This window comes from Haliotis rubra, unplaced genomic scaffold (assembly GCF_003918875.1).
Source record: "Haliotis rubra isolate DU_JTF1 unplaced genomic scaffold, ASM391887v1 Scf537, whole genome shotgun sequence".
NCBI classification, from domain to species: Eukaryota; Metazoa; Mollusca; class Gastropoda; order Lepetellida; family Haliotidae; genus Haliotis; species Haliotis rubra.
In genome coordinates, this window is record NW_025767232.1 from 458,563 (window position 1) to 479,795 (window position 21,233).

The following is a 21,233-nucleotide window of genomic DNA, read 5'->3' on the forward strand; positions in this document are numbered from 1 at the left end:
ATCATCAGCACGTCAACCAAAAATATGTTAGTAAAATAAATAAATCGGAACCACTTTTAAACACCAGTAAAAGAAACAAACATCTCTCCCAAAATAAAGAAATATATCACAAATTGAAAAAGGTCTGAACAACATCTAAGAGTTTTGTTTACTGAAAGCAAAAAAGGAAACGTAATACGAAACAAAGACAAATAGTTAATCTTATTAACAGGTGTAAATATGGAACTTGCAAAATGATGAAATATTTTGACTTGCATAACAATGAAATAACAAGAACTGTTATAATAACAATAATGAAAACAAGAGAAAGAAATAGCACTTGATCTAAGTTCACAACCTGTACAAGTAACTACTGCTATAAATGTAAGAACATCAACAAAGATTTGCTGGTAAAACTATAATAAACTATCTGTATGCCAACACTTACAGTAAAATATATAATAAAATACTAACTTCTATATCAATTTAAAACACTAACAATTATATATTAAATTGTCAACTGTTAATGAGTTTTCTCCCTTGTTTTCATTTGTATTGCAAGTTAACAAGTAGACATGCTAAATTTGTCGTCATCGTACATCTTCATACACGTGAATCATAACCTTTATCGACATACACTTTCAATACTTATCATATTGCAAAGCCTTGTAATACCAGGAATTATTTTTGCAATCTGTATTTTTTATGCGTTTCTTATCTCAAAACACAACTAGTAAGAGAGCAGGCAGGTGGAAAGAAAAAAATATATAAGCAGGGCTGTTTTTATTCAGAAGTTTGCCAACTCAAATATTATTCTGCACCTCGTGCAAGTTAAAATAATAACTAGGTTGCACTTTGTAATATTGGGTTGCACCAGTGCAAGTAACAAAGCACTCAATCGAGCCCTGATAAGAAACATGCTTTTCCCAAATTGTGGATTTTCTTTAGATGAAACTTAGATCACATGGTAATATGCCACTTCTGTCTAATTGACGTAGAAGGACATGTTTTTCTTGGAAACAATTGTTTAATGGATGTAGAAAGATTGCAAGGACAGTCATGACTGAAAGGGTAAGACTTTTTCCTTAATCACATCAGGGAATACATTTCCTAGCGGAGAAAACTAAGACTTCTTATTTCACGTCAGAACAAAAATTCAGTGAGGGCGGAGATGGGAAACAGTGAAATAGGTACAGACTTCCTAATGGTGGTAAATAACTCATTAAAAGTTTAACTTAAATGCTTTGAAGATGACAGATTTTCAGTACATATAATACTCTGTGTGATGCCTTAACGAGACGTGGAAATGTTGATGTTAAGCTGGTGATGTTAGAGTTGATGTTAAGTTGGCGATGTTAAAGTTGATGTTTAGTTGTTGTTAAAGCTGTCGATGCTTGGCTGGTGATATATGAGCTGATGTACAACTGACAATGGTCACTTGGTGATGTTTGAGCTGATGTTGATGTTCAGTTGTAAGAGCTGACGATGTTCAGCTGGTGATGTTTTAGCTGATGTTGATGTTCTGTTGAAGCAGATGCAAAGGCTTCACCAATAATGTATAGATGATGTTCGCAAGTGATCGTTAATAAAGCTGACACTGACGTTTGGCAGGTGATGTTAAGCTGATGTTGATGTTGATGTTCAGTAGGAGAACTCCATGAGAAGGAGGTACCGGATCCGGTTCTGGCTCTCCTTGTATACAAGATATTCACTCTGAGAGAAGCTGCTTCCTGAAAACTTGGATTGGTTCACTGGCTTGCCTTGTGGAACCGTCACCTTGCCGCCATCAATGGTAAGGACCGTGTCGAGCTTGGGGTCTGAAACAAGGGGTAAAGGCTCTGACAAGGTCATTCTCAACATGGTTTCTTTCTGAATGTGTAACAGCAACACCGTTACTGGAACGTATCTGAGCTTTCGTCGGGGTAGCCTCGTGGTTAAAAAGTTCGCTCGTGACACCGAAGTTCCAGGTTCGATTCCCCACATGGGTACAATGTATGAAGCCTGCCGTAATATTGCTAAAAGCGGTAAAAACCATACTCACTCACCAAGCGCTGTTTAACTGTGAAATATTAATAATGAGTCCATTTCTTTGGGGACTGTTTTCAGTCCACCATGTGGTTGCTCAAAGAGCACTGTATGATGCAGGATTGTAAGTAATTGAATCTGGACCAGACAATCCAGTGATGGACATTATGAGCATCAATCAATGCAACTGACATGTAATTGAGTAAACCTGGCCTTCACTGCTTGAAACCAATTCTAACCCAAATTTCCCCATTGTTATATGAGAGAACAATGTCTGTGGCAGCAATGTGCCCAGTCATACAAAACTGCTGTGCAGAGTTACTTACCTTGGCTGTGGCATAATCCTATTATCATTATTCAAATCCCAGATTTACCCTGATTGTAATCCTTTCCTTTCAGTAGCTTTTACTGCAGGCCTTACTCTTACATTAAGCTACACACAGATACATTGTATATATACCCTTCACTTTAGACTAACGCTTAGTCTCGGAAAATATATAGGTTTGATGGAAACAAACAATTCCTTTTAATTTGGAAAAGAGCCATACTGAGAAGGGAGATTCAGAACCTGAACCTGAGAAAATCTAGACTTGCTTCATTTATGGTTTTAGTGTTGCAGAAACGGTAATACAGAAGGGAAAACAATGTGGTTCAGGGACTGTGAGAGAGATTACCTTCACTCATGTGAAGTTGTTTCAGGTGGTACCCTTATGGAGATTCCGAGTTAAAGTGAGTGAAGATGGTTTTACACCGCTTTTAGCAGTATTCCAGCAGGGGGCGGGGAACACCAGAAATGGGCTTCACACTTTGTACCCATGTGGGGAATTGAAACCGTGTCTTTGGCGCGAACACTTCAACCATTAGGCTACCACACTGCCCCTCTGGGTTAAAAGTGCTCCACAACTGATGCTGGTCATTAGAGATGACCTTAGGGACCGTTCATAATTTATGGCTAGCGGGGGTGATGATGATTTTAAGGGGGGCTCACCCATTTTGTTCTGTGGAGCTAGGGGGGTCAGCAATTTTGTACACACATACTAGGGGGGTTCAGCAATTTTGTACATAGAAATATGTTTAAAATTATGGTTAGAAATTATGGGAAGGGAGTGGGGTCATTGATTTTGTACATGACATGCAGGGGGGTCACTTATTTTGTACATACATGTGGGGGGGTTGTCATTCACATTGTACATGCTTCTCCACAAAAATCATCATCATCCCCCCAGCCATAAATTATGAACGGTCCCTAATGGATTGGAAGGTAACATTTGGTGATGAGGGTTGGGTTGTTTGTGAATCACCATACCTCAACAACATGGATCATTCCATATCCATCACTGGATTGTCTTGATTATTGACAGATTTCAGTCTACAGCTCGAGTATTGTATCACTGCGTTCATCACTCACCTGGTTCGGTCCTCCCCTTGGCTACAATGGAGTCGAATCCTTTGGGTGCCTGGACCAGGCTGGAGTTGTCCCGGTCGATGTGCTTCTCCTTGCCGAGCGCGACTTCATTCAGGAACATGATGCCAGTCTTGCCATTGGTCCCAACTGGGGAACAGAAACATGTCTGCTATAGATAAACATTTCTAAACATGTAGTGTCGTAACTCCCATGCTATAACATAGAGTTACGACAGTCTTAGAGCTAAGACGGCTTTGTGAAACAGGGCTCAGGGTGGTATGGTAAAGCCAACACATGACATCACACATAAAGGATACTAAATCCTTGAGAACTTCCAACTGAAACCCATCAACATTGTCATAAAAACAATAATGACATATAATGCTATATATTGTGGTATTACATGTTTATCTCATTGTAAACATTCTCCTTTGTCAAAACAAAGGTGATCATGTTGGTTGGATGGTTTGTTGTTTAATGTCGCACTAAGCAATCAAGTGATCAACAGCATGAGCATCGATCTATACATTTGGGATGCTGTTTTAGCATCAGGACACTTGTGGTCTAGTGGATTCTAGTGTTGGGAATTGGTTAAAATCTCTTAACTGATGTTTGGTTCATTACAACCAATCAATCATCGAAAATAATTGGTTAGGCCAGACCAATTCTATTTCTTGTTTAACAGATTTTTTTCCTCAGAAAACCTAAAGGCAGGAGGGAAAAAAATAACAAAATAATCACCAGTCAAAGTAATATTCCTTCTAAATACATAAGTATTTTACTTTTGGCAGTTTATGAAGTGTATATGTGGCAAAAACAATCTAAAAATATTTTCTCGTAAGTTTACATTTTTGGCCATTACAAACATTAGGATTTTATTTTTTGAGCGGGGAAAATTACTTTTTATTTTTTTTCTTATTCTTGAACAAATACAACCGGTGGATCCGTAAAAAAAAGAAAAAAATTGTCTGGCCTTAGCATGATTTATCAATTTTTCCTGGTTATGATTGTAAATGCACAAAACACTAAAGAAGAATCATTTAGCTCTTTCGGGGGGTTTTCAAATTGTACAAAATGCATTTACAAATTTAACATCTTTAAAGGATGACCAGGATGTTAGGAACATAAATTCACTGAGTCTTTAAGATAAATTCAATCATGACTTGGAACAAGCTTGTAGCGCTTATGAAATGTAACAGACAAAAACAAACTTGTGAAAAATATTGTTAATTATGAGAAAACATGATCGACTGCTTGGTCGTTTAATCACTGCAACCATTCTTTGATTAATTCAATTAAACGGACCACAAGTAGTGGACAGAGCTATAAGTGAGGACAACACTTTGTTCCTCAGTTGCTTCAAAGCAAAGACAGTAAAACTGGTGCTCATTACTCTTCTATACATGCATGCATGCAAACACATGCATGCACGTGGACATCCCTAGCAAATTATCATGGACCCCATTTCACCAGACATCTTCAGCATCAGACTTCACTGTACATCCATGGGATGGTTGCCTCCCACTACTCACCATAACCAGCAGATTTCCCGTTTTCTGAGGCGAAGTAGATGCCCCTCCCCACTCTCCCCCCACTGTGGGGCATGATGCGCAGTCCGCTTTTCAAGATGGCTGCCACGACGGCCACATTGGTTCCGTGCCACAGCAGCTTCCTGTTGTCAAGAGCCTTATGAGTTGAAAACCGAGAAGCCTGCAAAGCAAACAGTCAATTAACTTCGAGAAAGATATTTTATTCAGACATGTGGAAAGTTTATGAACATCTCGCACCACTGCAGTAAGCTAATTGTGACAGAAAATTTCATATTGTTAACAAATATACTATTCAAAACAAGTAAAGGAGCACATGATGCTTTCATATCACTGTAGTAATACCACTCAAATCAAATTAAGCTCAACACGATTCTTCTACATTATAACAGTAAATCTGTGATGATATGCCACAAACCAGAATCTTATCAAGGATTCCAAAGTTAGATTTTAGAACCACTGCCACGTACATCTTTGGGTGTACAAATGTCAGCTACACATAACCTACAGTCCACTATTTTGAGTTTCTTAATTCATACAAAAATAACCTTGCCCTTCCCCTAAACTCAAAAACTATAATTTCCTAGTATGCATAGTGTGCATGGTGCATGGTAACAGGACACAGTACTGACCTCGCCATCCCTGTTGACCTTCCAGATGTGCTGAATCTTGACCTTCCTGTAACCTTCAGTGGCATCCTTGTACTTGTTGAGAATCTGCGACAAAGGGAGGGTGGATTGTCATATACCTCAGGCATGTCATAGTAGGAAGGGCTGGTACCAGTAGATTGTCATATAGCTCGGTCATGTCATAGTAGGAGGGGCTGGTACCAGTAGATTGTCATATAGTTCGGTCATGTCATAGTAGGAAGGGCTGGTGCCAGTAGATTGTCATATAGCTCGGTCACGTCATAGTAGTAAGGTCTGGTACCAATACATTGTCATATTGCTCGGTCATGTCATAGTAGGAAGGGCTGGTACCAGTAGATTGTCATATAGCTCGGTCATGTCATAGTAGTAAGGTCTGGTACCAATACATTGTCATATTGCTCGGTCATGTCATAGTAGGAAGGGCTGGTGCCAGTAGATTGTCATATAGCTCGGTCACGTCATAGTAGTAAGGTCTGGTACCAATACATTGTCATATTGCTCGGTCATGTCATAGTAGGAAGGGCTGGTACCAGTAAATTGTCATATAGCTTGGTCATGTCATAGTAGGAAGGGCTGGTACCAGTAGATTGTGGATGGAATATCAACATAATTTCAATACAAAATCTACCAAACTGGAACGTTTTCTTTCCATAACCAGAACTTGGTGTCTTTGACTTAATGATTTTGTTTGTTATGTATAAAACTTCCTTCCCTGACTTTCAATGCTGAATGACCTTTAAAGATGGTGCTTGTTGTCACTGTTCCTGGGATTCAGCAGACTACAGACATACTCCTCACCTTGAATTCCTCACTTTTAGGATCAACAAGTTCAAGGCCACACTTGAGAAGGCCATAGTTGACATCAATGGGGTTCGGAAGAGCTGCATCCTTAGACTGAAATAACAAATCCACAGATGAAAATTTATAATCTCTTTATGACATGACATAAAAAAAACACACTTTAAATCATAACATTTTTCTTATATTTTTTAGTTTCAACAAAATCAGTAAACGTGCTATCATGTGAATGGCCTTGTGGTCCATCACTCGACTTTCTTGAAGGACTCCACCACTGCAGTGCCATCTAGGACATTCTTCCCCATACACTCAGTGGACAAAAGGAGTACTATACTGAGAGAGTGTAATTGTAATCCACAAATAACATATGTAACATTTGACCACAGTGGAGCAATGTACAATACCAGCATCCCAGTTGGAAATTACAACCAAACAAAACATAACAAAGTACATCCAAAGATGACTTACAGCTGCCATAGCTTTGTCCTTGTCTTTCTGTAGACTTTGAGCCAGCTCGATATCTCCCAGCACCTGAAACCCACATCGTAACATACATTAATAGTACCAAGTCCTGCCTTCATTCAGGAGCTGTGGAGGTCAAGGTCAAGCAAGTCAGTTGTTGTAGATACTTAAGATTTCTACAGGTCTCACATCTCATCCCTGTTATTGTATGTTCACTTCAGAATTCAAGATGAAAATGAGGATGAATTCAGACCATTTCATTCAGATCATTAGATGCAAATTGTGATGAAGTAACATCACTCATATACCACAAAAACACCAGCACAGGTTTACAATGAAACCAAAATACTAAACTTTGAGCAGTTTGGTATCAGTTATCTTTACTTTCAATAAACATGATAAATGGCAAATCATTTCTCTTACACCTTCACCATACTCAAAAGAGGTTTATTCATCAATTTATAAACATTAAGGAAGAACCAGAAGTCACAACTTACAGCCAACATGTCCATCTTCTTCTGAAGAGTCTCCGAGTCAGCAATAGATGGCGGAATCTTGCGACCGAAGTCATGTGGAATCACTGTGTAGAACCTCGACGACAGTTCCCTGAGTTTAGCCGCCGCTGGCTTGCTCTTCTTCAACTCGTCCTCAATCTCCTCCAAACACTCGAAGCCTTTAGCTATCTGTGCCTTGCTCAGTTTACCCAGTGGCATCTTCTTCACGTCAATGTCAAAGCTCTTCATGGCGTCTTTGAACATGTCAAGGTCGAAGATGAGATTCACCAGTTTCTGTGTGGTTACATGTAGAGTGCTCTCCTCTACCTTTCTTCCCTTGGTGTCTATCACAGGCTGAAACACAGATTCATAGGTAAAAAGTAAGTAATAGGGATTGTAAGTCTCGCGAGGTGCTACTTACAGTACTAAGCTGGTTCCCGGCAACCTTTGTGCAACCAGCTGACGATATGTGAGACGGGGCCAAGCTTACTTCCGATACCAGATTTCAAGTGACAAGCGTTTATTCAAGAGCCAGTTCAGGTTCCAAATTGCTTGACTGACAAATATGACTTTACTTGACCGGACCAAGTGTACAACCACGCTTGGCTGTCACAGCTGTTGAGAGTCTTAATAGTTGGCTAATTTGGGGATGGTTAGATCGGAAATTTGTTAATCCTGCAAGGATTATCGGTTCCTTACTGTCAGCTGACAACGATGAGACCATTCGAAAAGGTATGAAATGCTGTTTGTCACCGGAAGTTCTAAGGTCTCGCGAAATGCCATGACCTATTTATGGGTCCTATTTTCCCTGAAGTCCCAAGAGAGAGTGAAATGGGTTTCACACATTGTACCCATGTGGGGAATCGAACCCGGGCCTTCAGCGTGATGAGCGAACGCTTTAACCACATGGCTACCCCACCACTCCCTGAAGTCCCAAGAACAAACTATAGAAGTATATATGTGACACCTGATGAAGGTGTAAAAATATCCTCCAAAATGTTGTGTTCCTCATATTACAGAGGTTGACATCCATGAAATGTTCCCCTTAATGCATATCACTTCTAAATGTCATTCATGAACTTAAATTTGAACCTGCTGGTTTCATTAAAATTGTTGATAGGACTTCTTGTGACTGCAACACTTTAAAGCACAGGTGATTGGTAGTTAGTTATTCAGGATTTCAATGACAACAATCAGAAGGACCAGATTAGAGTTGGTCTACACGTCATGAGTTAATCCATGTTATAAGAGGCAACAAAACTTAAGATGCATAGATCAAAGCTGTTGCATTCAGTCACTGGATTTTCTGGTCCAGGATCAGGTGTTTATAGAAGTCCCTAACAAAGCTTGAATATTGCTGAATATGGTTTTCAATAACAAACAAGCATCGTATGTATCCTGGTTTCCGACGAACGCCACATCAACTGAACCTGAATGCCTGCTACGTGGCATGCTACCTGAGTGATACAACATCGTCTACATGAACTACTTACAGCATCAACTTCATCCTCCTCATCATCATTCGCCATCTCGATGAGAGTGTACTTTCCTGGCACAGGCTTGAAGCTGTCGCGGTTGGCCCATTTATTCCTGGTTTTGTCTTGAAACTTTTTCTCAAAATCTTTCGCTGCTGCATCTAGGGCCATTGGTCCCTTTAAGGCATTTGCACCAGACTCCCCCTTTAAAAATAAAACATGAAAATTCCATCATTTTTTAAATTACTCTCCACTCTTCAACAAAAACAGGGAAAAAATGATAACTTTCAGTGAGTAGATGCTGCGAGCTTTTAAAAGTATATTCAATAGTTTCATAGTAATAAATCTTATTATAGCCATAATAGTTTATTATAAAGTCAGCCGCCTAACCCGCTCAGCCACCGCCACTTCTACAAGTTAGGGTTAAGTAGCTGACTTTGTGTGCTGGCGATTAGGTGCCTGACTCTGAGGGTGTGGGTTCAAATCCGGATGGGACTCAACCCAACAAAAGTACTAGAATCTGTACTCCCAAATATAACATATGTTCCATTCTTGTCTTTAAAATAAAATAAAATATTGTAACATATCGACTTTAAAACATTTCTTTTATACACCTCTGGTATTGTCAGACATCACTATTTCATAGCCGGGTATTACCTCGACTCCCAAACAATCATTAGTTTTAACGGTCCCTACAGACACACTATGAGGGTCTCGTGAAGTAACAACTGTACGTTTTGATAACTTCCTTGGAACCTGGAATGAATCATTGATCATGTGGACTGATGGATGAAATGATGCACATGACTGCTATGGATGAAACAACCAAACACTTAGCAAAGTAAGAGATGTGTTGTGGGTACAGTGAATAACATTGTGCGTCTCTGTGGACAAATTGATTTTTTTTTCTGCAACCATTCTCTACATTTGTGCAAAACCCTGGATAATGATTCATAAACACATGCTCATGACATATCCGGAACTGTACAATCAACTGCTGTGTAGGGATATAGAGAGGGTTTTGTCCCTTTATATTCAACAACCTCAGTGTTTTCTGTCAGGAGAATAACAAGCCAAACCAGCCAAAATACGTGAGGAAGGCTCACTACAGTACTGTCGGAAATAGAAAAAAACCTTTTTCACATTTATATCTACAATTTAGGTAGTTAATATATGAAAGTGTGAAATATCTGTTAAACTAAATTCGGCCTAACTACAGTATCAGCGGTAGGGAGATAGGAAACTTAAAATAAAAACTATACTGAGGAGAGATTAGTGCAGAAATGAGCAATGCGGGTTTCTTCTAAGTCCAATGCGACTTATTTAGAACAGACAATGACTTTATGCAGATTAATGTGCGATGATATTGTATTACAAATGACACTTTTTAAATGCCCATTTTGAAATTAGACTTAGCTTCATTATAAACGATAGCCGACATAAAAAATAATAACTTTGAATGCTGAAACTATTAAGGATGTAGCTACCATGGAGTCTCACTATCACTATAAAAAGAAACAGGTAGGAGGGGTCGTCTCAAAGAAAAACCAGGAAGGGTGTTGCAGACGGTGGTTGGGGTCGGGCTGGGGGATAGAGATATCAACTATAAGATAAGATAATCAATAGAGACATATTCAATACACATGAAAAAGCATAAAATATGTTTGAGATGATCCCTTGTGCCTGTGCGCAGCACGTGCATTTCAAGCCAAGTGAGTCGAGGGTCCGTCGTTATACCTGGCTGAGGGACCTAATTGCCATCTATAGTCTGATCTATTGTTTTCAGCAGCTATTCGTATTTTTTCTAAGTTTTGTCCCATTTTACGAGTAAACATGCTTTTCTGGATATCCTAGCTATTACGCATCCCACTGAACGCCTAATTAGGCCGATGTGGGTTATTTCGACACATGCTATTTGCAATTGTTTATATTTTAGGGATACAGAGTAACAGCCTAAAAACAGTTTTTTTCTATTTCCGACAGTACTCTAATACCCCGATTCCCAACTTCAGCTGAACAACACTTAGGAATGACTATCCTTGACAAACATACATGATTTGTATCAAACTTCCTATAAACTTCCTAAAGGCCAATTCCCAAATCTGAAAAATACATTCACTAAATGATTATAAAGTTATTGGTTGAACAAATTTGTTGTGACACTATTTCCTGAGTTCAGGCGATGTAATTTGTGATAAGTCTTGATAAATGAAAAATATCACTACATAACTTTGCACTACACCTCACCTTTAGACAAAAAGAGCTGTTTTCCAAATTTGAAAACATTTTGAACAATATTTTTTAAGTTATTGGTTTAACAAACTTTTCAAATTTTTAAAATGCTGTAATTCTTAAAAATATATAAATATCATGATCAAAATTTGAATGGCACCTCTCCTTTAGACTTAGAACGCGGTCACCAAATTTGCTGGCTCTTTTCATATTTTACTGAAATAATAAGCAACTTTACTGAAAAAAACATCTCATCTAGTGCTAAAAGTTTCATAAACCAAAATCAGTCACTCCGAGAAGTTGCAAGTAACAGGACACCATCGTGCCACACTTACCACCCTGCCCCATCTGTTCCAGGTGTAGTACTTCCCACCGAGGGTCAGCACCTGTATCACGTAGTACTTGTTGTTGTTGTGGCCGATGTTCGTCTGGTTCAACATGCAGTCATAGTCATCCTCCACCTGCAGACAACATCGGCATATAGCAACTACTTCAACAATATTGGAACATGTTCACAGATTACACAGATTCCATACTGGTTGCCCTTGGGAAAAAAATCATTATTTTTATGAAAATCAGGATTATTAAAAGTTCTTATTTTCCAAAATTCTGAGGTATTTTTAACACTGCAATAATGGAAAAAAAACATCACTGAATCCTCTTCCTCTTTATTTGGCCAGGTGTCAGTGATTAAAGTCACCTGTACAAGGCCAGTTATAACGCCACTAACATGAAGTGGAATATTGTAATTCCAGTTTGGGAGTTTTTATGAACATTTGCACATTTGATCCAGGGTTGGNACTGGTATGGTAGATTATGGGACTATGTACTAGTATTGATATACCCTCCTGCACTATTTGATGATTCATAGCACCTGGTGTCATCACTTATTGAATCATTTGATAATGATTCATTGATGTCATCACTATTTGGTGTCATCATCATAAACACCTGGTGATACACCTGATGTCACACTTTGATGATTCATAAACACCCAGTGTCATCACTATTTGATATTGATTCATAAACACCCAGTGTCATCACTATTTGATATGATTCATAAACACCCGTGTATATTAAACACCCAGTGTCATCACTATTTGATATGATTCATCACTCATCACTATTTGATGATTTGATGATTCATCATAAACAATTCACCCAGTGTCATCACATCACTTTTGACAATGATTCAAAACACCTGATGTCATCACTATTTGATAATGATTCATAAACACCTGATGTCATCACTATTTGATAATGATTCATAAACACCTGATGTCATCACTATTTGATAATGATTCATAAACACCTGATGTCATCACTATTTGATAATGATTCATAAACACCTGATGTCATCACTATTTGATAATGATTCATAAACACATGCTTATGATATAGTTGGAATCATACAATTGTGTTTTGATAAAAAAAAGATATCATATATGGATGGTTTTGTCTGTTATATTTTTACAACATACCACTAAATGGGCCCTGGGTTTTCGTAACAGAATAGTGAATAAATGCTCTGGATACATAAGGATGGAACGCTCTCAAATAGGTTTTGTTGTCTAAAATCCCATATTCAGTGATATCCCATGGGCAGTGGTAGCCTAGTGGTTGAAGCATTCCCACGTGACGAGAAAACGCTGTTCGATTCCCCACGTGGGTACAATGTGTGAAGCCCATTTCTCGTGTCCCCTGCTGTGATATTGCTGGAATATTGCTAAAAGCATCATAAAACCTTACTCACTCTATTGCAAATATACAACGGTGGTCAGTACATATTGAAGTTTGGTCTAGACCATCCAGTGATTGATATCATGAGCTTGAATCTAAGTGTCATACACTTCTATGCTGAAGATCAGTTATAACCATGATTTTCACTGGGGAATGATCCCCTACTTGTCAGCTTACCTCATAGGAGGAACTGGATGGGATGAAGGAGTCGGGCTTGTGGGACTTCTTCTTGCCCGCGTCCGCTGCCTTCAGCGTCTTGATCTTGTCCTTCAGCGTAGTCGTCTCTTCCTCTTCCTCGACCTCCACCTCCACCTCGACCTTGGCCTTCTTGCCTCCAGCCTTGCCCTTCGCCTTCCCACCCTTCCGTTTTGGTGGCATGTTGACAATGTACTGTTATCTGTAAACCAAACACAGGTGCTGGGATATGGTCTTGTGGTATCCGTAACATTGTAGAAGGAGAATTTGGAATTCTCAGCATAAGAACTGTGAGGGTAGTGCTATATAAAATAGTATTGTGTAAAGATAGCATTGAATAACATAGCATTGTGTAAAGATAGCATTGAATAACATGGCATTGTGTGATGTTAAGCATTGTATAACATAGCATTGTGTGATGTTAAGTATTGTATAACATAGCATTGTGTGATGTGTCAGTTGAATAACATAGCATTGTGTGATGTTTAAGTATTGAAGAGTATTGAATAACATAGCATTGTGTGATGTTAAGTATTGAATAACATAGCATTGTGTGATGTTTAAGTATTGAATAACATAGCATTGTGTGAGGATAGTATTGAATAACATAGCATTGTGTGATGTTAAGTATTGAATAACATAGCATTGTGTGATGTGTAAGTATTAAATAACATAGCATTGTGTGAGGATAGTATTGAATAACATAGCATTGTGTGAGGATAGTATTGAATAACATAGCATTGTGTGAGAGTATTGAATAACATAGCATTGTGTAAGAGTATTGAATAACATAGCATTGTGTGATGTTTAAGTATTGAATATAACATAGCATTGTGTGATGTTTAAGTATTGAATAACATAGCATTGTGTGATGTTTAAGTATTGAATAACATAGCATTGTGTGATGTTTAAGTATTGAATAACATAGCATTGTGTGATGTTTAAGTATTGAATAACATAGCACTGTGTGATGTTTAAGTATTGAATAACATAGCATTGTGTAAGAGTATTGAATAACATAACATTGTGTGATGTTAAGTATTGAATAACATAGCATTGTGTGATGTTTAAGTATTGAATAACATAGCATTGTGAGGATGTGTGATGTTTAAGTATTGAATAACATAGCATTGTGTGATGTTTAAGTATTGAATAACATAGCATTGTGTGAGGATAGTATTGAATAACATAGCATTGTGTGAGGATAGTATTGAATAACATTGCATTGTGTGAGGATAGTATTGTATACGATTGCATTGTGTGAGGATAGCATTGTGTGAGGATAGCATTGTGTGATGTTTAAGTATTGAATAACATAGCATTGTGTGAGGATAGTATTGAATAACATAGCATTGTGTGAGGATAGTATTGAATAACATTGCATTGTGTGAGGATAGTATTGTATACGATTGCATTGTGTGAGGATAGCATTGTATAAGATAGCATTGTGTGATGTTTAAGTATTGAATAACATAGCATTGTGTGAGGATAGTATTGAATAACATAGCATTGTGTGAGGATAGTATTGTATACGATTGCATTGTGTGAGGATAGCATTGTGTGAGGATAGCATTGTGTGATGTTTAAGTATTGAATAACATAGCATTGTGTGAGGATAGTATTGAATAACATTGTATTGTGTGAGGATAGTATTGTCTACGATTGCATTGTGTGATGGTAGCATTATATGAAATCACATTTGGTGAGGTTAGTAATGTATAACATAGCTTAGCATCCCATGTAGATAGTATTGCATAAAATAACATGGTAGCTGTAAATCATTGTACAGCAGATTTGTATCAGGGTAGTGTTATGCAAAAGTAGTGTTGTGCTAAGGTAGTGTTGTGCAAGGATAGTGTTGTGCAAGGGTAGTGTTGTGCAAATGTAGTGTGGGTGTGGACTTGTTAGTGACAAATACTCATTTTATTCCATTTTACCTTACCAGTCAGACAGGTTATTCCACAATTGCCAATACCCCATATTAAACTCCAGTTCTCAATGCTACAAGTTCCTTCTTTCAGGACATTCTATGGTGGACATGCTGGGAATGTTATCAACACAGTGTGTATAACAAACACACTATGTACAAGGAGGTGATTATCTTCAACTACCTTATCATGTTATTGCCAGTTACAGGGGCAAAAGGGGCGGTGGGGTAGCCCAGTGGTAAAAGCGTTTCCTCCATGCCGAAGGCCTGGGTTCTATTCCCCAATATGGGTGCAATGTGCCAAGCCCATATCTGGCGTCCTCTGACATTGGTTGAATATTTTGAAAGCAGTATAAAACCCAACTCACTCACACACAAAAGTAGCCAAAAGCGAGGTGTTTGGGGGAAGCAGTTTGCCCTGGCTATCACTCTGAAGGCCTGGGTTCTATTCCCATGCTCAGTAAAAAGTGTCAAGGGTTGGTTTCATCCTGCCCCATGATGTCATACTGCTGGAATGATGCACAAACCCATCTTACTCACTCAAGGGCCTAATATATACATAAAATTATTCTCCTAAAATTTTACTTCAGTTGAACTAAAATTTTAGTAAAATCTTTACCCTAACCATGAGCAGGAAGTGCCCTTCTTTAACGTCTGTCACAAGAAACTATTTTGCAATACGTTTCAAAATGTGAGTCCAAGCATAAACCTGTAATTCAGAGCTCACAAGTTTTCAAAATGTTCAAAAATTATTTCACTGATAAGGTATTCAGTATGAAGCTTTATGTAAAGATAAAATATATTTGTGAACAATATAAACAGATACTCTACACTAACTACACGATGTTATTATTCAATGCATTGAAGATTCATGGCACCGACATGTATTATGTACCAACTAAACAGGTGAGCCTTCATTCTGGATAGCAAGCCTGTGTTTGTGTTTGTGTAGCCATGTTACCCAGCACTCCATAACCACCTCGTTATAACGCGGTTATCTGGTTGTGCAACACACACCAGTTAATTATGGAGACAACCACACAGGGTCACAATCATATAGAGGGAATGCTTTAACATATTCATGTAAGAGTGTGTCATGGCATGTGAATGGGCTAGCACTATAACACAGGAATCAGTCTGGACTAGCACACACAAACAAACTAACAAACAAAACACAAACAAACACACATATATGCAAAAACTTAGATGTAAGATATTTACTGAGATGAGGAATACATATGTAATTCTTGTCACTGTAATTAATCTCTCTTTAATGTTTCCTTTAATTATTGAACATTCTCACAATTCAAATGAAGTTAAAAAATGCTAAATGTTCTTCACATCACATTATTGTTTGTTGTGTTTAATGCTGCATCCAGCAATATTCCATACAGACCAGACAATCCGGTGATCTACAGCATGAGCATCGATCTACACAATTGGGATACAATGACATGTGTCAACTAAGTCAGCAAGCCTGACCAACCAATCCCATTAGTTGCCTCTTAGTGTTATGACAAGCTTGGGTTACTTAAGGCAAATCTAATCTGGATTTTCACAGGTTGATATCACATTAATGAACAAAATGGTAGAGTTTAGAAACACAACCACCAGCACAAGAAATTGTTGCTTAGGACTCACTACACTCCCAGTCCTTCAACCACATTATTATCCTGTCCGCCAGCCCTCCCTGCAATGCTAAAGCCCTTCATGAAGCAAGTCTAGATTTCCTCAGGTTCAATCTCCCAACTCACTGTGGCTCCTCTTCAGTTTAAATGGAATTATTGATTGTATCAAAATTCTATATACTAAGAGACTAAGCATTTGTTAAAGAATTCACTTGCCAAAGCACTTAAAAGCAAAGCTGTAGCCAGAGATTGGGAGATTGTGTGAACTGAAATGGATGGCTGCTATCTTGGGAGGGTTGTTGTGACACCCCAGTGTTCAGGAAGCTGTGTTATTTAACTGTGTGATAAACTGAAGCACATAATGTATAGATTTATAGGTATCTGGGTTGTCCTTGTTGTATGATATATATGTTTATAGATTTATAGGTATCTGGGTTGTCCTTGTTGTATGATATATATGTTTATAGATTTATAGGTATCTGGGTTGTCCTTGTTGTATGATATATATGTTTATAGATTTATGGGTTGTTTATATGTTTATAGATTTATAGGTATCTGGGTTGTCCTTGTTGTATGATATATATGTTTATAGATTTATAGGTATCTGGGTTGTCCTTGTTGTATGATATATATGTGATATATATATGTTTTTATGATATATATGTTTATAGATTTATATATCTGGGTTGTCCTTGTTGTATGATATATATGTTATATATGATTTATAGGTATATCTGGGTTGTCCTTGTTGTATGATATATATGTTTATAGATTTATAGGTATCTGGGTTGTCCTTGTTGTATGATATATATGTTTATAGATTTATAGGTATCTGGGTTGTCCTTGTTGTATGATATATATGTTTATAGATTTATAGGTATCTGGGTTGTCCTTGTTGTATGATATATATGTTTATAGATTTATAGGTATCTGGGTTGTCCTTGTTGTATGATATATATGTTTATAGATTTATAGGTATCTGGGTTGTTGATATATATGTTTATAGATTTATAGGTATCTGGGTATATATATATTTATAGGTATATCTGGGTTGTCCTTGTTGTATGATATATATGTTTATAGATTTATAGGTATCTGGGTTGTCCTTGTTGTATGATATATATGTTTATAGATTTATAGGTATCTGGGTTGTCCTTGTTGTATGATATATATGTTTATAGATTTATAGGTATCTGGGTTGTCCTTGTTGTATGATATATATGTTTATAGATTTATAGGTATCTGGGTTGTCCTTTTGTTGTATGATTTATATATATATGATTTTTATGGGTTGTCCTTGTTGTATGATATATATGTTTATAGATTTATAGGTATCTGGGTTGTCCTTGTTGTATGATATATATGTTTATAGATTTATAGGTATCTGGGTTGTCCTTGTTGTATGATATATATGTTTATAGATTTATAGGTATCTGGGTTGTCCTTGTTGTATGATATATATGTTTATAGATGTATTATATGTTTATGGATTTATATATGTATTATAGGTATCTGGGTTGTCCTTGTTGTATGATATATATGTTTATAGATTTATAGGTATCTGGGTTGTCCTTGTTGTATGATATATATGTTTATCAATATTGGGGCCAGATATGATGGTAGGAGCAGGGTTTCACCTTGACCTTCAAAACTAGGGTACCAGAGGACCCCTGATTACTATTTTCAAGTATAGTAAGATTAAGATTTGATATTTATTTATAATCACAGGAACATTATAATACTTGTCAAGAATCTGGTTCAAGGTATGTTATTGCGATTCCTTCAAGACCTACTATATTCGTTCCTGCACCTATTCTATACATTTCTGCAAACTGTTTAACACATTTCTAGGGGGTGTAAAACCCAATAGGTGTAATTGAAGTACAGTGATCACCAGTGTTTTTAACTCCTTTGAGTAGTATTTACCTGCATAACTTAAATCTATTCTCTGGTTATTGTATGTGAAATATGAATTAAATATTGCTAAAACTCATCCTTAATGCATCTAATTATAAACACACACAAGGGTGCAAGGTCATAGTGCAACTACTCTAAGTTCAGTCCCATGAACACAAACTTCAAGTGTATGAATTCATATCAATTAATCCGTTAAACCTTTTCGTCAACCGCTATGTGCCTGGCATTTGCCATTCAGCTTGTTGAAATATCAACCAGGAACACTACATTGATATTCCGAGAATCTCGTGGAGCTGTGTGTTTGCTGGGATGTGTGGCATACTGTGCATAATAATCTCATTCTTCACGTGCAGATGGAAATCTATATGCATGTACAGTTGAATGACCTAATAATGCAAGCAACGGTCACATTGATCTAACGGTGACCTTGTGCCCTATTTATCATTCTTAGACGTGAACGAGCAGGACGTGTGCATTTCGCGCGTGCGTTATAACGAGGGGATATCCTGGAGCTGTAACCCGGTGAGAACTAGCCGCAGACACACCTTTTATCTATCGTCTCTTGATAAAGCGAGATGTATATATCCAGGCCATGTTTACTTTGATCCTTTCAGCCTTTGCCCCTGCATATCAGACAAACACTGACCGCAGTGGGGCCTCATATTCCAGCTATCGCTTACACACATCCTGAACAGTTGGCCATACAACGCCGGCCACAACAAGTGCCACGCCCACCATTTGGAGGCCCTGTTGAGGTTGGCAGAACGGGTTTTATGAATGGTTATATCAGTCTTATGCGAAGACATATTCACAAAGAAACAATACATACATACACGCTGGGATATAATCAACGACATTTGCACCAATAACTTTGAAATATGTATATACTTCAATAGATCAGCTAGTATTAACGGTGCAGTGAGCTTTCGGGAAGAGAATTAATCAATACATTTCTGCAATCTACCACATCTTCAAGTGGTGGCGTTTCTCCACCATTTATTCTAAATCATATACTTAATGCAGATAATTACACACAAAACGCATTACCTTATCGTTAGACAACGATTGTTGAGAGAGAAAATATCCACAGGCTGAAACACAACCGGCAGCTGGAGTCGTTAGCTCGGCTCTATCGCTCTATATACCGGCCGGCCCGACATGTCTATACACGATAGCTCTCAGCCAATCAAATTGGAGGGATCGGGCGACGTCACGATCGGGTCTCTACACGTACAGAGGTATGTTGCAATACCTGTGTTTTTATTTACTTGCACGTTGTGTGGGAAAATGGCTGAGTCTCAGCTCTACTACATGGCCTGTGACGATAACTTTTCATATAACAAATTACATGTGCTATTAATAAACTCGAGGTAATTCGTTTGATAAAAGTGAGGATACTCGTCTGGCGTGTGGGAGGGAATCAAGTGGTCACAATGGCCGCTCATTTTGGATAATGCTTGAATTAAAACACTCTCTGGGTGGCGTTCAACGTCCTTTTATTTTGTATATATACGTACACATTACTCTCCAGAAAGAACTCTGCGCTCATCACAACAACTGTTACTTGCTGTCCCGAGCTAAAATCTAAAATCATTTGGCTCAAGAACCTTTTCATATGCAGCAGCTTCTCTGTGGAACTCTCTCCCTATCGAGTTAAAATCATCTCCTTCCCTAAGTACATTCAAAACACGACTAAAGACTCATCTATTTCTCCGCTACAAGTGACTTCCAATCATCCGTACCAGCCAGCTGTATATAGTTTTAACTTGAGCTCAGGAAGCACTTTGAGCATATCCCTGTGACGTGGAAAGGCGCTATATAAATGGCCTATTATTATTATTATTATTATTACTACACGTCTGTTATATAAATCAGAAGAGTTGTTGAATGTTGATTAACACCGCAATAAGCAAGATTTAAACGGTATTTATATGAGATACATCGGCAGGCTAGTGGTCGATAACATGAGCAACTACCCACGCGGTCTGTGTACAGTATGGTGACCCAGCGAATCAGGTTTCGCCATCAAGAGGCTATATTTTGCAGTATTACTCGGAATGGGAGGAAGCTTTGTGGTTAATGTGTCACCCAGTTGACTATCAGCTACCACTGGTATGTCTGCTCCAGCCTCGAGGACACTTTGTTGGCTGTCGTCTTGTGGTGGATATCATTTTATGCCGCTTGAAGCAATAATCCAGGAAAACAGGAGTGAGAATGGTTTTACGCCGGTTTCAGCAATACTCCAACATGAAGGCCAGGGACATCAGATACGGGCTTCACACTTGTATCCAATGTGTTGTGGGGAATCGTACCCGGGTCCTCGACGTGGGGAACGCTTTACCCACTAGGCTACTCCACCACTCTCAGGGAAGCAAGAACTGTGTTTGGAATTCGACTGGTGGTGTATACTATCAGCCATTAAAAGTATACAAGTCGTAGGCCTATTCGGGAAGTTACTTGAATTAGTTGAAATACAGCAATTCAGAGGTACAGATAAGCTGTGTATCTGCGTAAATTACGCAAATATTTATGTGAAAACTCAATTCCTATTAAGTCTATTGCGTACAAGTACGCTTGAATTTTTGTAAATACTCAATAAATGTGATCTTACATGCGTACACACAAAAATGTCAAATCTTGTGTACCGGTGGATAGATAATATAACATATAAAATAACTGAGGTATATATTGAGAGGTTCTATTTCAGGACATGAACTTGACAACTTGCAGTCTTTCTTATCGTTTTTCATATTACAGAT

At 38.0% G+C, this 21,233-nt stretch overlaps 1 protein-coding gene across 1 annotated transcript; it reads right to left on the bottom strand.

The window, feature by feature from the left end:
* Positions 1 to 922: 922 nt before the first annotated feature.
* Positions 923 to 19,638, bottom strand: LOC124253277 (protein mono-ADP-ribosyltransferase PARP3-like). The gene is made up of 11 exons (XM_046687019.1): positions 19,522 to 19,638; positions 12,985 to 13,204; positions 11,403 to 11,528; positions 8,854 to 9,039; positions 7,364 to 7,714; positions 6,873 to 6,935; positions 6,405 to 6,500; positions 5,589 to 5,672; positions 4,942 to 5,119; positions 3,413 to 3,556; positions 923 to 1,796 (listed from the first exon to the last, which is right to left on the bottom strand). The coding sequence occupies exons 2-11, from the start codon at positions 13,183 to 13,185 to the stop codon at positions 1,621 to 1,623; spliced, it is 1,605 nt and encodes a 534-aa protein (XP_046542975.1). The 5' UTR covers positions 13,186 to 13,204; positions 19,522 to 19,638; the 3' UTR covers positions 923 to 1,620.
* Between the last annotated feature and the right edge of the window lie 1,595 nt (positions 19,639 to 21,233).